Here is a 17,261-nt window from a genome sequence, read left to right on the forward strand (position 1 = left end):
CTCATGGTTTGTGTGCATGTTACCTTGGGCCAGGTTGCCCAAGTCAATCGGTTTTTGTAAATTTTATAAAATTGGGTAATGAGAGGGTGTTTGTTTATTTGTTTTTTTTTTTTTTGAAAATAATTTGTTTTTAAAATTTAAGTTGTTTATTTATTTTTATTTTTAATGACTTATTATAATTTTTTTATTGAATAGAAAAAATCAAAATATTTAATTTTTTCTAAATAAAAAAAATGATATATTAATTTTTTTTTTACTTTTTAATATTTAATAGAAATAAAATATTAAAAAAACGAACAATTTAATCTTTAACGCTATTAAACATTAAGGTTCTATTTAGAATTGAGTAAAAAAAAAACATCACACTCACTTAATTAATAGATGATTTTTAAAAAAATTATTGGATATAATGAGGATATTGAGCATTTATGGAAATGATTATGATATTTTATATTGATTAAGAAAAAATGTTTTGAACATTATAGATATCTATTTATTTTTTTTAACAATGTGGATACATTTTAAAGTCTTAAGAATTCATTAAAATATAGGTAATGTGATTTTGATTGAATCAAGAAATGTCTTAATGTAAATAAATAAATAAATAAAAAGCTCTTAATAATGTTTTTGATATTTTAGTAGAATCACAAATTAGAGTGTTTAAAAATGATTTCAAATGATTTTCTAAATTTTGAAAAGTGATTTTAATTCAAAAGATGCCAAATACCTAATTTTTGTAAGAAAATGCTTTCAATGAATAGGAAGCACTTCCCCATCGCTGAAGCTTCCCCAAGTAAGACCTAAAGGTAGCTGTAGATGTTACTTTAGTCCCCAGGCTCCTCACCTCCTCTTTCAAAGCACAAGTGGAAAATGAAAACCAAAGAATGACATAGAACACGGTAGCGTATCCTTTACGGGAAGAGGGGAGAGAGAGAGAGAGAGAGAGGGAGGGAGGGAGAGATGGGAAATCAAGCTGGCCAATCCCTGCCAGCTGGGTTGAAGTTTTGAGGCCTTCACGAACCCTGCTAAATCACATGTTGTCACACTGTATTTGATTTCTGAATTACCAACTAAACCCCATTAGGCCATTATTTATCTCATTGCTAAAACCCTACACATATAACAAATTTCATTGAAAGGATGATATCCTAAAAACTCTTGTAGCCAGCCAGGCCTCTACTGTAATGTATTTATCACTCCCAAAAGCAGTTTAATTTGGCATTTGAGTATTATACCATTTTTGTATATTTTCCTTATTATACAGTTTTCATTTTCCCAAAACCATCAGATGAGAAGGAAAACCATCTCTCTCATTTAAGTCAACCTTTTCTCATTCCCTCCCTCTCCCTCTCCCTCCCCTCTCTCTCTCTCTCTCTCTAATATATTATTTATAGTATCCAAGCATGAAACATCCAGCAGAGAGAGACGGGGGAGGAAACCAAGTCAGTGTTTCTGCAAATATTGGTGCTTGCTCTGCAGGTCTGGTTGGTCATATATAGACACATGTATATATAGTTCTTCCTCCCTGTCCACTTTTTTGGTCTCCACTTACTATATATACACACTTGTGCAAATAATTCTTCCTCTCTGCTTTGGTTTTTGGTCTTTGGTCTTTGGTCTTTGATATCCCATCAAAACCCCTCCTCTCTCTCTCTCTCTCTCTCATTCCTGGTCAGGTTGTGGGGTTTCATTGAATTGTTGGTTTCAGTCTGGGGTGTTGTTGGCTCCCAATTCTCATTGCTTTTTTGGTATAAAACCAGAGGGTTGATGAGTTGATTTTAGGGGGTAGAGAAAAAAAAAAAAAAACAAAAAGATGCACTCAGCAAATCACTGGGGAGGGTCATTGGAGATTAATGGGGACTCAGGCACAGACGATGAGAGGAGCAGAAACATGGAATGGGAGAGGCAGCAGCATCTGCATCAGCATCGTCATCTGGATGAGACCCAACAAAGCTGGCTGTTGGGTCCTCATCAAGGCAACGGCAAAAAGAAATATGTGGACTTGGGGTGCATCATGTGCAGCCACAAGGCCTTGAAGTATACCATCTGGTCTCTTGTTATTTCTTTCTTTGTGATTGCACTGCCCATCATCATTGTCAAATCCTTGCCCCAGCACAAGTCCCATCCTTCTCCTCCAGACAATTACACTCTTGCTCTCCACAAAGCTCTCCTCTTCTTCAATGCCCAAAAGTGTAAGTCTCTCCCAATTCCTCTTTTCTCTGCACAATTTCATTGAATGAGTCAAAACACCCCCCTCACCCTTTTCTATTCCCTATGTTTATTCTTCACCATCAAAATTCCAATGACCCATAAATTGGCGTGAAGGGTCATGCATTGCACTTTTTTTCCATGACCCGTTGGAAAATCGCCGTGTGGGTCCATTGGTGTGGATTCAAATTCCACCGATTATCTTTTAGGAAAATTGGAACCAATGAGACCCTACAAACTGTCGCATCATCTTAATATTTTTAACTCAAGTATATCTGCATTTCATGTCTCTTATGTTCATATTTTGCCCTTGCCCCCCTCACCATTCATATCTGTCTTGCTCTCCAGCCCCATTCTCTTGTCAATTTGTGATATATTGACTGAAATGTCTGTAGCTATTTGTTGCCATGTACCTAGCTGTATATAATGACAAGGATTTTGCCATTTATTAGGCCACTGAAATATTATCTTGGCCTGTGATGAGAAAAAACAAATACACAAGTAAAACATTACAAGGATCATCATCAAGCTTGAAATGAATTTCAAGTAGATTAAACTGTGTGAAGGTTGTCAGTTTGATATGCAAATGGCATCATGGGTTTAAATCTTATGCCAAATTCTATGGTAGTCATCAAACATGATTGCTTTGATGCAGGATGCCTCCATTTATTTTGTGTTAAAATATTCAAGGTAAGTCAATATATCGGCTAATTAACTTGAGTTTTGGAAGAGACGAGCCACCCTGTATGCCAAAGGACAAAGGCAATTAACAGTCGATTGACAAAAACATGTAGGTGGAAACTTAAGTTTCTGTGTTTATCCTTTGGTATGATTAACAAGTTTGTTGAGAGGCCTCCAGATATGGATTCTGTTTGTTAGAAGGTCTGGCTTTAGATGTTGCTGGTTAGGTAGGACAACCCTGGCGGTCTATCTAGTCTGCTCAACCCTTTGAATTCGTCAATCATATATATATAAACCAAAAAATGGGAAATTGACTTTGTAGCCATAGAATAAAAACATGTGATTAGGCAGTTATTCAAATATGCGGTTGATGTCTTCATCATCACGGACATGCTTATTGCCTTGCCTAACATGCAGTTCATTTTTTTATGTTCATCATCTTCCCTATACATTTGTTTCTTTTTCTGGGTGGTGGTCATTTATATAGTACACAGAAACATATTCACAAAATGATGGATGAATAATTGTACTGAATTGAACTGGGTATGTGGCTTCAGCTGGGAAACTGCCTAAGAGCAATGGTATTGCATGGAGGGGGAATTCAGGGCTAGAGGATGGGAAAGATTTGACTGACGTGAAGGGTGGGCTTGTTGGAGGTTACTACGATGCTGGAGACAATATCAAGTTCCATTTCCCCATGGCATATGCTATGACAATGCTGAGTTGGAGTGTGATCGAATACAGACACAAGTATGAGGCCATTGATGAGTACAACCATGTTCGAGACCTCATTAAGTGGGGGACTGATTACTTACTCTTGACCTTCAATTCCTCTGCCTCCCACATTGACAAAATTTATAGCCAGGTAAGCTGATTAACAGTTAGGACTAATGCCGTACTCTAGATCAATGAAGTCATCAAACGCCTGATTTGTTTGCCCTTGATGATCATCAATTGCTAGGTTGGAGCCTCGGTAGCTAATTCTTCAAAACCAGATGATCATTACTGCTGGATGAAACCAGAGGACATGGACTATGATAGACCAGTCCAGACTGCAAACTCAGGGCCTGACCTTGCTGGGGAAATGGCAGCAGCCCTGGCAGCCGCATCTATAGTGTTTCAGGACAATACAGCCTACTCCAAAAAGCTCATCAAAGGTGCTGAAACACTCTTTACCTTTGCCAGGGACTTTGGCAAACGGACGCCATACTGTCGTGGGAACCCTTACATAGAACCATTCTACAACTCCACTGGCTACTTTGATGAGTACATGTGGGGTGCTGCATGGTTGTTCTATGCCACAGGAAACAAAAGCTACATCTCCCTGGCAACCAACCCAGGACTGCCCAAGAACTCCAAGGCATTTTACATGATTCCAGACTTGAGTGTGCCCAGTTGGGACAACAAGTTACCAGCCGCCATGCTGCTGTTGACGAGACTCAGGATATTCTTGAGCCCAGGCTACCCTTATGAGGACATGTTGAAGAGCTATCACAATGTGACTGGTCTTACCATGTGTTCCTATCTTCAACAGTTCCATGTCTTCAACTGGACTAAAGGTATGAGAGAGTTCACTTCTTCATGACTTTGTTCATGAAATTACTTTACTGAGACATGTGGTTTGTGGAAACATTCAGGAGGATTGATTCAATTGAACCATGGGAAGCCACAATCTCTACAGTATGTGGCCAATGCTGCCTTCTTGGCATCTCTTTTTGTTGATTACATGAATGCAACCAGTATTCCAGGCTGGTACTGTGGCCCCAATTTCATTAGAGCAGAAACGCTCCGCAGTTTTGCCACCTCTCAGGTTTGCTGCTTTTCTCATACTCTTCATTTAATGTTAACATGCCCTTTTTCTTAGCTTGTTTCTTTCACATTGCATTCAAGCAGATCAACTACATTCTAGGCAAAAACCCCATGAAAATGAGCTACTTGGTGGGCTATGGAACCAAATTCCCCAAACATGTGCATCACCGTGGAGCATCCATACCCAATGACAACAAGAAGTACTCATGCACAGGTGGATGGAAGTGGCGTGATAGTCGCAACCCAAATCCTCACAACATCACAGGAGCCATGGTTGGAGGGCCTATTCGGACAGACAATTTCCAAGATATCCGCACCAATTACAACTACACAGAGCCAACATTAGCTGGAAATGCTGGGCTGGTTGCTGCACTTGTGTCCTTGACTGGCAGCGGAGGCATGAGCATTGACAAGAACACCATATTCTCAGCAGTTCCACCGTTCTATCCACCAAGCCCACCACCTCCAGCGCCTTGGAAGCCTTGAGATGCCAGCTATTGTCTGATGATGTTTATAGCCGGAGATGTTCATTACATACAAACACCCTGAAGTTGTGGTCTTCAGCCTCTTGGTTGTACAAAGACAATCAATATGTTTAATCTTGTGGGACTTGGAGTCTAGAAACATTATTGCATAACACCTTTTTAGTGATATCATGCACACACAGAGGTCAGGTTTGACCTGTTAGCCATACACTCATCTACTGCAAGTCAGGTCAGTACCATATTTAACCACCTTGGCCTACATTAAGCTGGTTTTCATTCTCAGATCCACCGTCGTCAAAATTAGGAGTTTGTTCTTTGACAACCATGGGGGTAGACTCCAGTTCACACACTTGCATGCTCCAGCCATGGTTTCTGTTTCTTGGAGGAAAAATATAATTCCAGCATTTTAAAGGAGAAATTTAAGAGAAACCAACCATTTGCTTTATTAAATAAACTCTAAACTTGGGTTGTTTACATGGCAAACGACATGGCCAATTGGTTATTCAACAGATTATAGTTGTTATTCAAATTCAGTGCACCAGCCTGATTTTATCAAGAGAGTCCATTATTTTTTATAGGAGGAGAGTCCATTATTTCATGATTCATTTTTGCTACTGCTTATAGCAAGAGCCTGGCTCTTCAGGAGCAACTCTACCAGGTCCAACCAATGGAGCAGCAGCAACTCCTCTTTGATTCAGCAAACACCTGAAGTGTGCCAACCTCCCAAAAACTTGGCTTGGATCCTTAGCTAGATTGTCATAAGCACTCCACAGTCGCTCTATATCCATTGGAAACATAAAAACAAAAAGAGAAAAGAAAGGTGTGAGTAAAGAAAATAAATCAACAGTATACCCAAAGGGGTGCTTTTCATTTTAATCATGTCCTTTTGCCTATAAAAACAAAAGTTTAAGGCAGAAAAGTCCAGAAAGACCGAGCAAGGTAACATTAACAAGACTAGAGATGATTAAAAAGGCTCAAAAATAAAACATGGCCCTAAATACAAACTGAATGGCAGAACACAAGAAGGCACCCCAAGTACCAGATTATGGCTTTTGCAGGGTTGAGCAATAACTGAGTCCAATTATTGAGGCAATGCTGAAAGGGAGACAACTTTTATTTGATGTTCTTCCCATGAATATTGGGCCAGAATTTTTTGGTATCACTCTCATAAAAAGCACCTTGGCTAGTTTGCCAACTTACCAAATGTCTATTTTCCGGATGCCCAAGTCTGTTGCCAAAAGAGTGGAAAAAACACAAAGAGATTTCCTTTGGGGGGGAGGAAACTTGGAAGGAAAAGTTCACCTAGTCAAATGGGATGCGGTCTGTACAGAAAAACACAAGGGAGGGCTGGGATTAAGGAGAATAGCCACTTTGAATAGAGCCTTGCTGGGCAAGTGGATTTGGAGGTTTGCTTGTGAAAAGAATAACTTTTGGAATCAAGTGATCACTACAAAATATGGGCAAGAGGATTATGGTTGGAGGCCAAAGAAGGTCCGTGGGCCGGCTGGAGTAGGGGTCTGGAAGGAGATCATGAAGGAAGACGATTGGTGTTGGGATAATTTGGCATTTAGGGTCGGGAAGGGTTCCAAAATCAAGTTTTGGAAAGATTGTTGGTGCACAGACACTCCGTTGTCCCAATGCTTCAATCAACTCTTTGTCCTTGCCGTGCATAGGGATGCTACGATTGAGGAGATGTGGGATCATGATGCGGGCCAAGGAGATTGGAAGCTTGTTTTTGTGAGGGACTTCAATGATTGGGAGATGGATATGGTTGGGGAGCTACTTCATACTTTGAGGGGTCAAAGGCCCTCTTTGGAGGATGACTCAGTTGTGTGGAGGCAGGGAAGAAATGGTATTTTCAAAATCAAAGAAGCCTACAGGCTGCTAGACAAGCCTAATGCCACAGTTTTTCCCGCAAGGAAAATATGGGTGGATAGGGTGCCAACAAAAGTCTGTTTTTTTGCTTGGGAGGCTACGTGGGGGAAGGTGCTTACCCTGGATAGACTCCAGTTAAGAGGGGTGCAACTCCCTAATTGCTGCTATTTGTGTGGTTGCGAAGAAGAGAATGTACATCATATACTTTTACACTGTATAGTGACTAGAGCCCTATGGGAAATTATTTTTGGGTTGATAGATGTTAAGTGGGTCCACCCAGAAACTGTAAAGGAGGCTTTAATATCCTGGAGGGGCTCATTTGTAGGGAAGAAAAGGAAAAGGATTTGGAAATCCATTCCGTTATGTATTTTTTGGACGGTTTGGAAGGAGAGGAATAGGTTAGCCTTTAAGGGGGATGAGTTGAATATTCAGAAATTAAAGAATTCTTTTGTCTGTAACTTGTGGAATTGGGCCAAAGTGTATTTAGGTGAGGAGTCTTTCTCCCTCATAGGCTTTTTGGAGTGGATTGCTTCCACTTAAGGGGAGGTAGTTTCTTTTTGGTCCTTTTCCTTTTTTTGAGGCTTTAGCCGTTTTGTATACTCCCTGTATGCTTTATGGCGTTTAGCCTTTTCTAATGAATATCTTGTTTACTTATCAAAAAAAAAAAAATAATGAGCAATGGATTTTAACCTTAAAATAAAATGATAAGTACCTGCAGCTGCGGCAGCACGTGGCCATATGGTTTGTTCAATATCTGAGGCATCAATGTGTTCGCCCCACATGCATACCTCACCCCCAAGAATTAACTTTTGTTGCTGGTGATTTGTGATATTTGTGAGTGGTTCATTCATATAAAACCCCTCCCATGGGGCATCCAAGTGATCCAAATACCACTTGTCCTGGTTGCTTACAATGCATCTTAGCCCAGCAGCAACCACTTTCTCAGCAACACCACCCCCAAGCCTGCCAGAGAAAGATTCTAAGCAAGAAATTAGCCTTACCTGAAACCCTGGGATATAAGGAAAATATAGTGAAGGCATAGATGCTGCATCATTTCATGATCTGTCATAAGTCTTTGCCTTTTTGAACTTAGTACCACAGACCTTAATACTTCAATTAACTTTTTATAAAAAGATTGTGCTACTTAACGTTGAAAGTTTCTGAAGATAATAATACATCAGATTATAAGTTCATACTAAGCTGGAAGAGGAGAATTTCAGGACTGTAACCAGTCTTCTCTTTTAGTTTCTTACATAATATAGCGAGGAATTAGAATGGTCATTTACATTAGATGCTGAATGATTCAGTGATAATATTTGGAGTCTAGGCATGGTTCCATAACAAATAAGAATGCTATAAATTGGATAAATTTCTTAGTAACAAGGATAACTGAAAGCAATTTGGTTCATAACCATATGGCACTAAAATGTTTTTCTTATTAAACAGGGAACTGAAAGGATTTTATGTATTTTAACCATACTGCCACTGATCAATTGAAGAGCAATACAATCAAACTCACTTTAACAAGCAGAAATATATCAACCCTCCGACTTTCTATTTCTATTTCAAGGAATATGACAGAATGGGCAGAGGAACATAGTTCTTAGACAGGAGTAGCCTCCTAAACACAAGAAGCTTTCTGGATCGTATTTATGAGTAACTCAGTGTGACTCCTTAATATATTAATGATTCGCAACCTCCATGATTTTATAAACATGAGACAGTTTATAACTGTTATGGTTGCCTTCGAATATTGAAGGTGCAATGTGGAACATCGTGATGGATGATATTGTGTAGGTTAATTAATGTCAATATTACCTATGTTCATGTCAGATGGGCAATGTGAAACAGGGATATGTGTATTTTCCATAGCTAGAGGAAGGTAGAGATGTCCTCCACTTCATGTTTATGCTTATGTGCAACATTAAATAGGTTGAGCAGGTTGGATGTGTCTCTGTGATGTTGTAATATTAAGCACGTTAATGCACTTGAGGTGGCTGAAATTGACAGAGATGTTTACCAATTTATGTTTCAAGTTGGAATTTTTTACATGGAACAGGTTGATAAGTTTGCTGCATGCTTGCTCTGTGCAATATTAAATAGGTTTGACACATTTGTAGTGCTAAAAATTGGACAAAAGATGCAGTCTAGTTTATGCTTATGTTTGATTGTAGCTTGTGTTACAGTTTGAACAGCTTTCATGAGGTTGTTTCTGATGTGTAATATCAGACACAGATGTGTTTGTGGTGGGTGAAATTGGGCAAAATATTATGTTGGACATGAAAGGGAACTGAATTTGGCGTATCTCTATGTTCACATAAGTATATTCAGTGAATATGATTAGTAATATAAACTAATTGTAATTGCTGATTGTAAATATCTCAAGAACACATTCTTACGATATTTACTATTTTCACAGCTTCCAGATCATTAATGCTAAATGCGTTTGCATGCTCTTCTGAATCTGAAAATGTGTTTTTGTCCTTTTTATGAAACACAATTTCAGAGGAGGCCCTTATATTTTTTTTTTAAAAGATTATCACAGTTAAAAAATTAAAAAGATATCCAAATCAGGATAAATTTATTCACTAATTCAAACAAAGCCGCACCAATGCAATGTATATTTGTGACAAAAAATAAAATTTATTCCATAATGAAAAATGCATATGATGCAAGTAACAATAAGGTCATACCAGTTGTGCACCACAGTCTTTCGGCTTAATTTACTTCCAAAGTCATTGAAGGTCTCTTCCCTGTTATTTTTCACATTCATGGATAAGATGTAAAGCCCATGCAGACAAGGGGTTATAAAAAATCATATCCAAGATTCATACCAGTTAATTATTTCATATCCATGGGATAAAGCTATTTTCTGCGCTCGCAAGACAAAGTACTGATAAGCTCCAGACGTATCCAGACCATGTTGTCTTAACCTACATCAAACTGTTAGTATGGCATTTGGTGGGGAATGATTTTTCCAAACCCGCTCAAGAAAATTGAATCAAAAAAGTTTAGAGGAAATGGTGATGAAAATTTTCCAAGGATATTGTACAGGAAACAAAAAATTGTTAAAACACACACACACACAAAATAAAAAAATAAAATAAAAAAATAAAAAAATAAAAAATAAATAAAAATAAAAAACAGGATACAGTAAGGATGAGCTATCCTTCAACACAAGCAAGGATCCTAACATCCCACAAAAATGTGAGACTACAACATCATAAATCTCAAATACACAATAGACCCTGATAAATAACGAGCAAGGCAGCCCCAACAAATGCATTAAGCAATGAAGCTCCACTTTTGGCCAACTGATCTGCTACTTGATTGGTGAATCTAGGATTCATAAAAAGATTCCAAACTCACGCATCCTATTTCCATATAGCCCTCTTCCTCGAAGAAACCAATAAGATAACGACACTTGCATCCTTCCACCAGAAAGTTGTTAATCCCCATAGTCTTCACCTCCATCAAGCCTTCCAACAAGGAAACATCTTAGCCTCAATTTCCAATTCATAGCCTACTGGCTAAGAAAGGGACAAATAACAAAGGCTCCACGAACGCCAAGATGGGAAGGGTTCATTGATGAATATCCATTGTTAGTCTAGTATCAATCAACTAAACTAATATGGAAAAACTAAATTAAAAAATATTTCCTGGCTAGGAAGTCTTCGTACAGGTTGTTCATATTTTCCAACACTCCCCCTCAAGCTGGTGAATAAATGTTCTTCATCCCCAGTTTGCTTGTGATGTTACAGAATAAATGTGTTGTAAGTCCCTTAGTCAATATATCAACCAATTGGTTTTTTTGTGGAACTGTAAGGGGTGCAAACTAGCCCACTTTTCAATTTTTCTTTGATGAAATGTTGATCCACCTCTACATGCTTAGTACGATCATGTTGAACTAGATTGTGAGCTATGTTAATGGTTGACTTGTTATCATAGTAAAGTCTCATTGGCCCCTCCCACCTAACCCTAAGGTCGGCGAGTATAATTTTTATCCAAAGAAGTTCACATATTCCATATGCCACGGATCGAAATTTTACTTCTACACTTGATCTTGCTACCATTGATTGCTTTTTACTCCTCCAAGTTACCTTCTAAGAAAGTACAATAACCAAAGGTTGATCTTCGATCTGTAACTAATCCAGCCCAACTAGCATCTATATATATTTCAAGTTTGATTCCTTCTGCCTTTCGAAATTGAATGCCTTTATCTGGTGTTCATTTTAAATAACGAAGAATTCTGAATATCGCTTCTATATGTATCTCCTTGGGATTATGCATGAACTGACTCACCACACTCACTGCATAAGCTATGTCCGGTCTAGTATACAATAAGTAGATCAACTTCCCCACTAGTAATTGATATCTCTCTCAATCTATCGACACATCTTCTTTATCTCCATCAAGTGTGTGATTTGGCTCAATTGAGGTTTTTACCATTTTATGAAAAACGGGAAGCATAGTGCTAACATTAGATTTGTGTTTCATAAGAAATACCCATGTAACCCTTGTGCATCATCAATAAAAGACACAAACCATTTTGCCCCATAAATACTTCAAATTCGAGTAAGCCCCCAAACATCTATGTGGATGAGGCTAAATGGAATAGAACATTTATTAGTCCTTGAAGGGAATGACACATGATGGTGTTTAGTGAATTCACACACATAACAATGAAAACTTTGAATATCTAGTTTTCCAAACATAGTAGGGAACATCCTTTTTAAAGAAGAAAAAGATAGATGACCAAGACAAAAATGGGATAACCAAACTTGAGTCTTATTGTTAGCGTGTTCTTCTGACAAGTAGGATAGAGGGATAGAATCATACTCGTCACTTTTAGCTTTAAGAAAGTAAAACCCTTCTTTCTCACTAGCATGCCCAATCATCCTTCCCATAAAACAGTCTTGAAAAACACATTTAGAAGATGTAAATATCATTGAGCAATTAGGGTCTTTGGTAATTTGAGGAATTGATTACAAATTTGCAAACAACTGGGGAACATTTAGGACATTTTTCAAGGTTAAGGATGGTGAAATCGAAATATTTCCTCGACCAGCTATACTAACTAAAGTTCTATCAGCAATCTTTATTTTTTGGTTTCCAAGACAAGGACAATAAGTGGAGGAGGACTTAGAGAAACTGGTCATATGGTTTGAAGCCCCTGAATCTATGATCCAAGTGCTTGTATACTGACTTCTAAAGGCACTTAGGGCTTGGGAATACTTACCTGTTTGGGCAAAATGACTAGAACCCTCTGGTTATCTCCTCGTTGTTGAAAATTTCTCTGATAGCAATATTTTTCAGCTGTTTTGCTTCTATATCAGCAACACAACTTTGGGGCTTGTAACATGAATTTCCTCCCCTATTGCCATTATTTTTTCCAAAGAAATTTGAAGGCTTGCCATGTAGCTTCCAGCAGTTTTCCCTGGTGTGACAATTCTCGCGGTAGTAGCTACACCAAAGTGAGTCCATTTCACTTGGTTTTCGTCCCTCCATCTTTCCTGAATTTGCAGCATTGGCAACAGCAATAGTGGTAGTCATGACTCCGCCATTCACACTTGACTTAGATGTAGACAGTGCAGAGCCATCCACAGAATCAAAAGTTTTCAGCATTACATTTCTTCATCCCTCTTCTCCTCTTACAATAGCAAATGCTTCATTCAATGAAAGCAATGGATCTCTCCCAAGAATCTAGACCCTAACTTGATCAAATTCACCATTCAAACCAGCCAAAAAATCAAAGAGTCTATTTTTCTCAAGAAACTCTTGGTATATTGTTGCATCTTTATTGCATTCCATCTTAAAACTTTGACGATGATCCAACTCAAGTCATAATCCCTTTATAACACGATGGCTAGTATGCCCCTCTACCAGATGTCTCTCTTCCGAATGCCCAAGGTAGTTGCAAGAAGTCTAGAAAAATTACAAAGAGATTTTCTATGAGGGGGAAACTTGGAGAGGAAAGCCTACTTAGTTAAATGGGAGGTGGTGTGTGCAGATAAGGAGAAGGGTAGTCTAGGCATAAGGAAGCTAGCTCTTTTGAACAAGGCCTTACTTGGCAAATGGATATGGAGATTTGCCAGTGAAAAGGAAAACCTTTGGAAGAAGGTGATTTCGGTGAAGTATGGGCAAGAGAGCCTTGGTTGGAGGACAAATGAGGCTAATGAGACGTTTGGAGTGGGGGTTTGGAAGGAGATTTTGAAGGAAACAAACTGGTGTTGGGAAAATATAAAGTTCAAAGTTGGTAATGGTATTAAAATTACATTCTGGACTGATCATTGGTATGGCATTGCGACGTTGTCCCAAAGCTTTCCCCAATTATATGCTTGAGCTATCCATAGGAATGCAACGGTGGATGAAGTGTGGGATTCAACTTTTGGTCAGGGAGGATGGAATCTAAGATTCATTAGAGCTTTTAATGATTGGGAGCTGGATTTAGTAGGAGATTTGTTAACTATTTGGGTTAATTGGTTAAAGGGGTCAAAATAACCCCCATATTTGCAAATATAACCCACCAGTCAAAAAGCAAAAAAATTGACCCGATTGAGACAAAAATGCCCTTCTTATTTTTTCTCTCCAACATATACAACTTCTCATTTCCTTTTTCCCCCTCATTTTTCCCTCCAAGACAACTTTCCCTTTCCCTTTGTTTTATAGTAGATTAGGTTCTAATTTTTTTATTCGGTCATTGGTTGCTCTTCTCTCTCTTTTCCTGCGGAGATCAAGTTTAACTTCTTACCATTGTTTCATCTATTCTTCATTTTTTGTCACAAAAATATGAAAAAAATGTAAGCAACCAACAATTTTTTTTATATTATTATTTTATTTATTTCTGTTTCTTGAAAATTCAAAATCTCACTTCAACATTGTAGGTAAAAAATAGAGACTCCATTGTTAGATCTCAACAAGTGAAAAGTACGTTCAAAGAATTTTCATCTGAACCTAACAGTAGTTGAGTTGCATTAACAAAGAACTTAACCACAATTAAGTTCACAGTCAGAATTTTCACCTGAACTTAACAGTAGTTGAGTTGCATTAACAAAAAACTTAACCATAGTTAAATTCACAGTAAGATATTTCACTTGAACTTAACAGTAGTTGAGTTTCATTAACAAAGAACTTAACCACAGTTAAGTTCACAGTCCAAATTTTCACCTGAACTTAATAGTAATTGAGTTCCATTAATAAAGAACTTAACCACAGTTAAGTTCACAGTCACTGTTTCACAGTAGTTGGGATTTTTGCTCAGTAGCTTCACTTTCCTTAGCTTCACTTTCTTCTGCTTCACTTTTTTCTTCTGTTCACAATTGACATTTTTGCTTTTCGCCACTTTTTAAAATCTTTTTCTCCTATCACTCTTCAATTAACTCATTGTTTCCTTCGTGCTTGAAGATATAATATGAGATAACTTGAAAAAAATAGAATAACAATTTTTCCAAGGATTCGGAATGAAACAGAGGATTTCTAGGGTTTTTGAAGGAAAGATGAGATTTTCATTTTGTGCATCAAAGGAAGTGAAGATAATTGTGAGAATTTTCTTTCATATTATTTACTCTGCAGAAATATACATTTATAGGGAAATAGGAGATTACCAACAGCCTGGTAATTCCTTAAAAAACTCTGTCAGATCCCACAAGAGAGGAAACTATCTTCTATTTATAGAAAATAATCTACAACTATTTACAGCTAGCAAATCTCTAATTACAGCCTATAATATCTTCTAATTTCATCCTACAATCATCCATAAACCAGGAATTCCACACTCCCCCTCAAGCTGGGCAATGAATGTTAATCATTCCCAGCTTGGAGAGAAGTATGTCAAATTGGGTTCTAGGAACAACCTTTGTCATTATATCTGCAATCTGTTGCCGTGTAGGGATGTAGTCCACTTCTATGATCTTTTGCTATATCTTCTCTTTGATGAAGTGACGATCAATCTCAACATGTTTGGTTCGATCGTGATGGACTGGATTTTTTGCGATGCTGATTGCTACTTGATTGTCACACATCAACTTCATAGGTCCGTGAGGAGCGAGCTGGAGTTCTTCAAGCAGCCTTTTTAACCATATCCCTTCACAAATTCCATGGGCTATGGCACGAACTTCCGCTTCTGCACTGCTGCGTGCCACAACCGATTGCTTCTTACTCCTCCAAGTAACTAGATTGCCCCAGACATAGGTACAATAACCTGAAGTAGACCTTCTATTTGTTAAGGAACCAGCCCAGTCTGCATCTGAGAAGATCTCCACGTCACAGCTTGCCACTCTTTTGAAGAATAATCCTTTACCTAGAGTCATCTTTAAGTAGCGTAGTATCCTATATACGACTTCTTGATGTTCTTCGATGGGATTGTTCATAAATTGACTAACCATACTCACTGCAAAGCTGATGTCAGGTCTTGTGTGTGATAAGTAGATTAACCTTCCAACTAGTCTTTGATATCTTCCCTTGTCAACAGCAACCATATCTTCTTTTGAGCCTATCTTGTTGAATGGATCCATAGGAGTATTAGAGGGTTTGCATCCAAGCATTCCTGTTTCCTTTAACAAGTCAAGAGTATACTTTCGTTGTGATACAAAGATACCCTTGCTTGACCTTGCTACCTCCATGCCAAGAAAATACCTCAAAGTTCCTAGATCTTTAATCTCAAATTCTTTACTTAGAATTGTTTTAAGTCGGGAAATTTCCTCTTCGTCATTCCCGGTAACAATTATATCATCAACATAGACTATAAGAACTGTAATCTTACCACCAGGCAATCTCTTAATAAAAAGAGCGTGATCAAATTGCCCTTGTGAAAATTCCTCTCCTTTAATCACCTTAGTAAACCTCTCGAACCAAGCTCTTGGGGATTGCTTAAGCCCATAGAGTGATTTCTGAAGTTTGCAGACTAAGTCGTTGCTACTGGAGAGTTTTAGGCCTGGAGGAATCTCCATGTAGACTTCTTCTTCAAGATCGTCATTGAGAAATGCGTTTTTGACGTCTAGTTGATGCAAATTCCAATCAAGGTTGGCTGCCAAGGATAGCAAGACTCGGATTGTATTTAACTTTGCAACTGGTGCAAAAGTTTCTTGAAAATCAATCCCATAGGTTTGTGTGAAGCCTTGGCCACCAACCTTGCCTTGTACCGGTCTATCCTCCCATCTGCCCTGTATTTGACATTGAAGACCCACTTACAACCCACGGGGCGTTTTCCTTGTGGTAATTTTGTAATCTTCCAAGTGTCATTCTTCTGTAGTGCTTGTATTTCTTCATTCACTGCCTTTCTCCACTCAGGATGCTGGAAGGCCTCTTGTATGCAGTTTGGGAGAGCAATACTCTCCAGATTTGTGATGAGAGCTCGAAGATTAGGAGATAGCTTCTCATAGGACACAAATTTTGAGATGGGATGCTGAGTACAAGATCTTACTCCCTTTCTATGGGCCACGGGCCTATTGAGATCATCCATAGAGTCAATGTCATTAGTAATAACAGGAGAATCAATATTACCTTGAATGACTCCAGTGGGATTTGATTTCGGGTCATCAGTTTGACAAGGCACAGGAGGAAGCTCAGGATGTAGGTCCACCGGTTTAGGGTTCTTCTGACGCCTTGAGTAAACTTGAAGTTCTTTGCCAATGGACTCCTTGTCTCCTTGAATCTGACGTGACTCTGATGGTGGTCCATCCGGTGCCATAGATGGTTCACTGGAAAAATTAAGTTCTGGCACCCCAAAGTCAGGCACGGGCACATCCCAAAACTGATATTCTGCTTGCTGATTGACTGGATTCTCCCCCTGAATATGAGTTTTGGTGTAAAAAGGTACATTCTCAAGAAAAGTCACATCCATAGTGTTATAGGTTTTCCGAGTGGAAGGACAATAGCACTTATACCCCTTTTGATAAGAGGAATAACCGATAAAGATACACTTGACAGACTTGGGATCATGTTTACTTCGCTGATGCGGAGGGAGATGAACATATGCAGAACATCCAAAGACCTTGAGAGGTATATCAGTTATAATCCGATTTAGAGGAAAGTTTTTGGAAAGGGTTTGGCATGGAGTATCAAATTTCAAGACTCTAGAAGGCATCCTATTTATTAGGTATGTAGCATTTAAAACAGCCTCTCCCCAAAATTGTTTTGGGACATGAGTGGTAAACCTAATAGATCGGGCTACCTCTAGAAGGTGTCAATTTTTCTCTCGGCTAT

At 38.4% G+C, this 17,261-nt stretch overlaps 2 protein-coding genes across 8 annotated transcripts in view; one reads left to right on the forward strand and one right to left on the reverse strand.

Annotated features, from left to right (window-relative positions):
• The first annotated feature begins 1,222 nt into the window (after nucleotides 1-1,222).
• LOC100257176 (endoglucanase 12) lies at nucleotides 1,223-5,389 on the forward strand. Its single transcript, XM_059738385.1, has 5 exons — nucleotides 1,223-2,192; nucleotides 3,447-3,754; nucleotides 3,851-4,448; nucleotides 4,527-4,699; nucleotides 4,783-5,389. Exons 1-5 carry the CDS (start codon nucleotides 1,814-1,816, stop codon nucleotides 5,182-5,184), a joined length of 1,860 nt encoding a protein of 619 aa, XP_059594368.1. The 5' UTR covers nucleotides 1,223-1,813; the 3' UTR covers nucleotides 5,185-5,389.
• A 212-nt stretch (nucleotides 5,390-5,601) lies between these two features.
• Nucleotides 5,602-17,261, reverse strand: part of LOC100247688 (beta-hexosaminidase 3) — a 62,944-nt gene continuing 51,284 nt past the window's right edge. For all 7 annotated transcript variants that reach the window (XM_059738389.1, XM_059738391.1, XM_059738390.1 and 4 more), the window contains 4 exons: nucleotides 9,893-9,991; nucleotides 9,752-9,811; nucleotides 7,771-8,021; nucleotides 5,602-5,961 (listed from right to left, as the gene is read on the reverse strand). In XM_059738389.1, coding sequence (XP_059594372.1) covers nucleotides 5,795-5,961; nucleotides 7,771-8,021; nucleotides 9,752-9,811; nucleotides 9,893-9,991 — 577 coding nt within the window. In that variant the 3' untranslated portion in view covers nucleotides 5,602-5,794. The remainder of the gene's footprint in view (nucleotides 5,962-7,770; nucleotides 8,022-9,751; nucleotides 9,812-9,892; nucleotides 9,992-17,261) is intronic.

The sequence above is a fragment of the Vitis vinifera genome, chromosome 7, assembly GCF_030704535.1.
Source record: "Vitis vinifera cultivar Pinot Noir 40024 chromosome 7, ASM3070453v1".
Classification (NCBI taxonomy): domain Eukaryota; kingdom Viridiplantae; phylum Streptophyta; class Magnoliopsida; order Vitales; family Vitaceae; genus Vitis; species Vitis vinifera.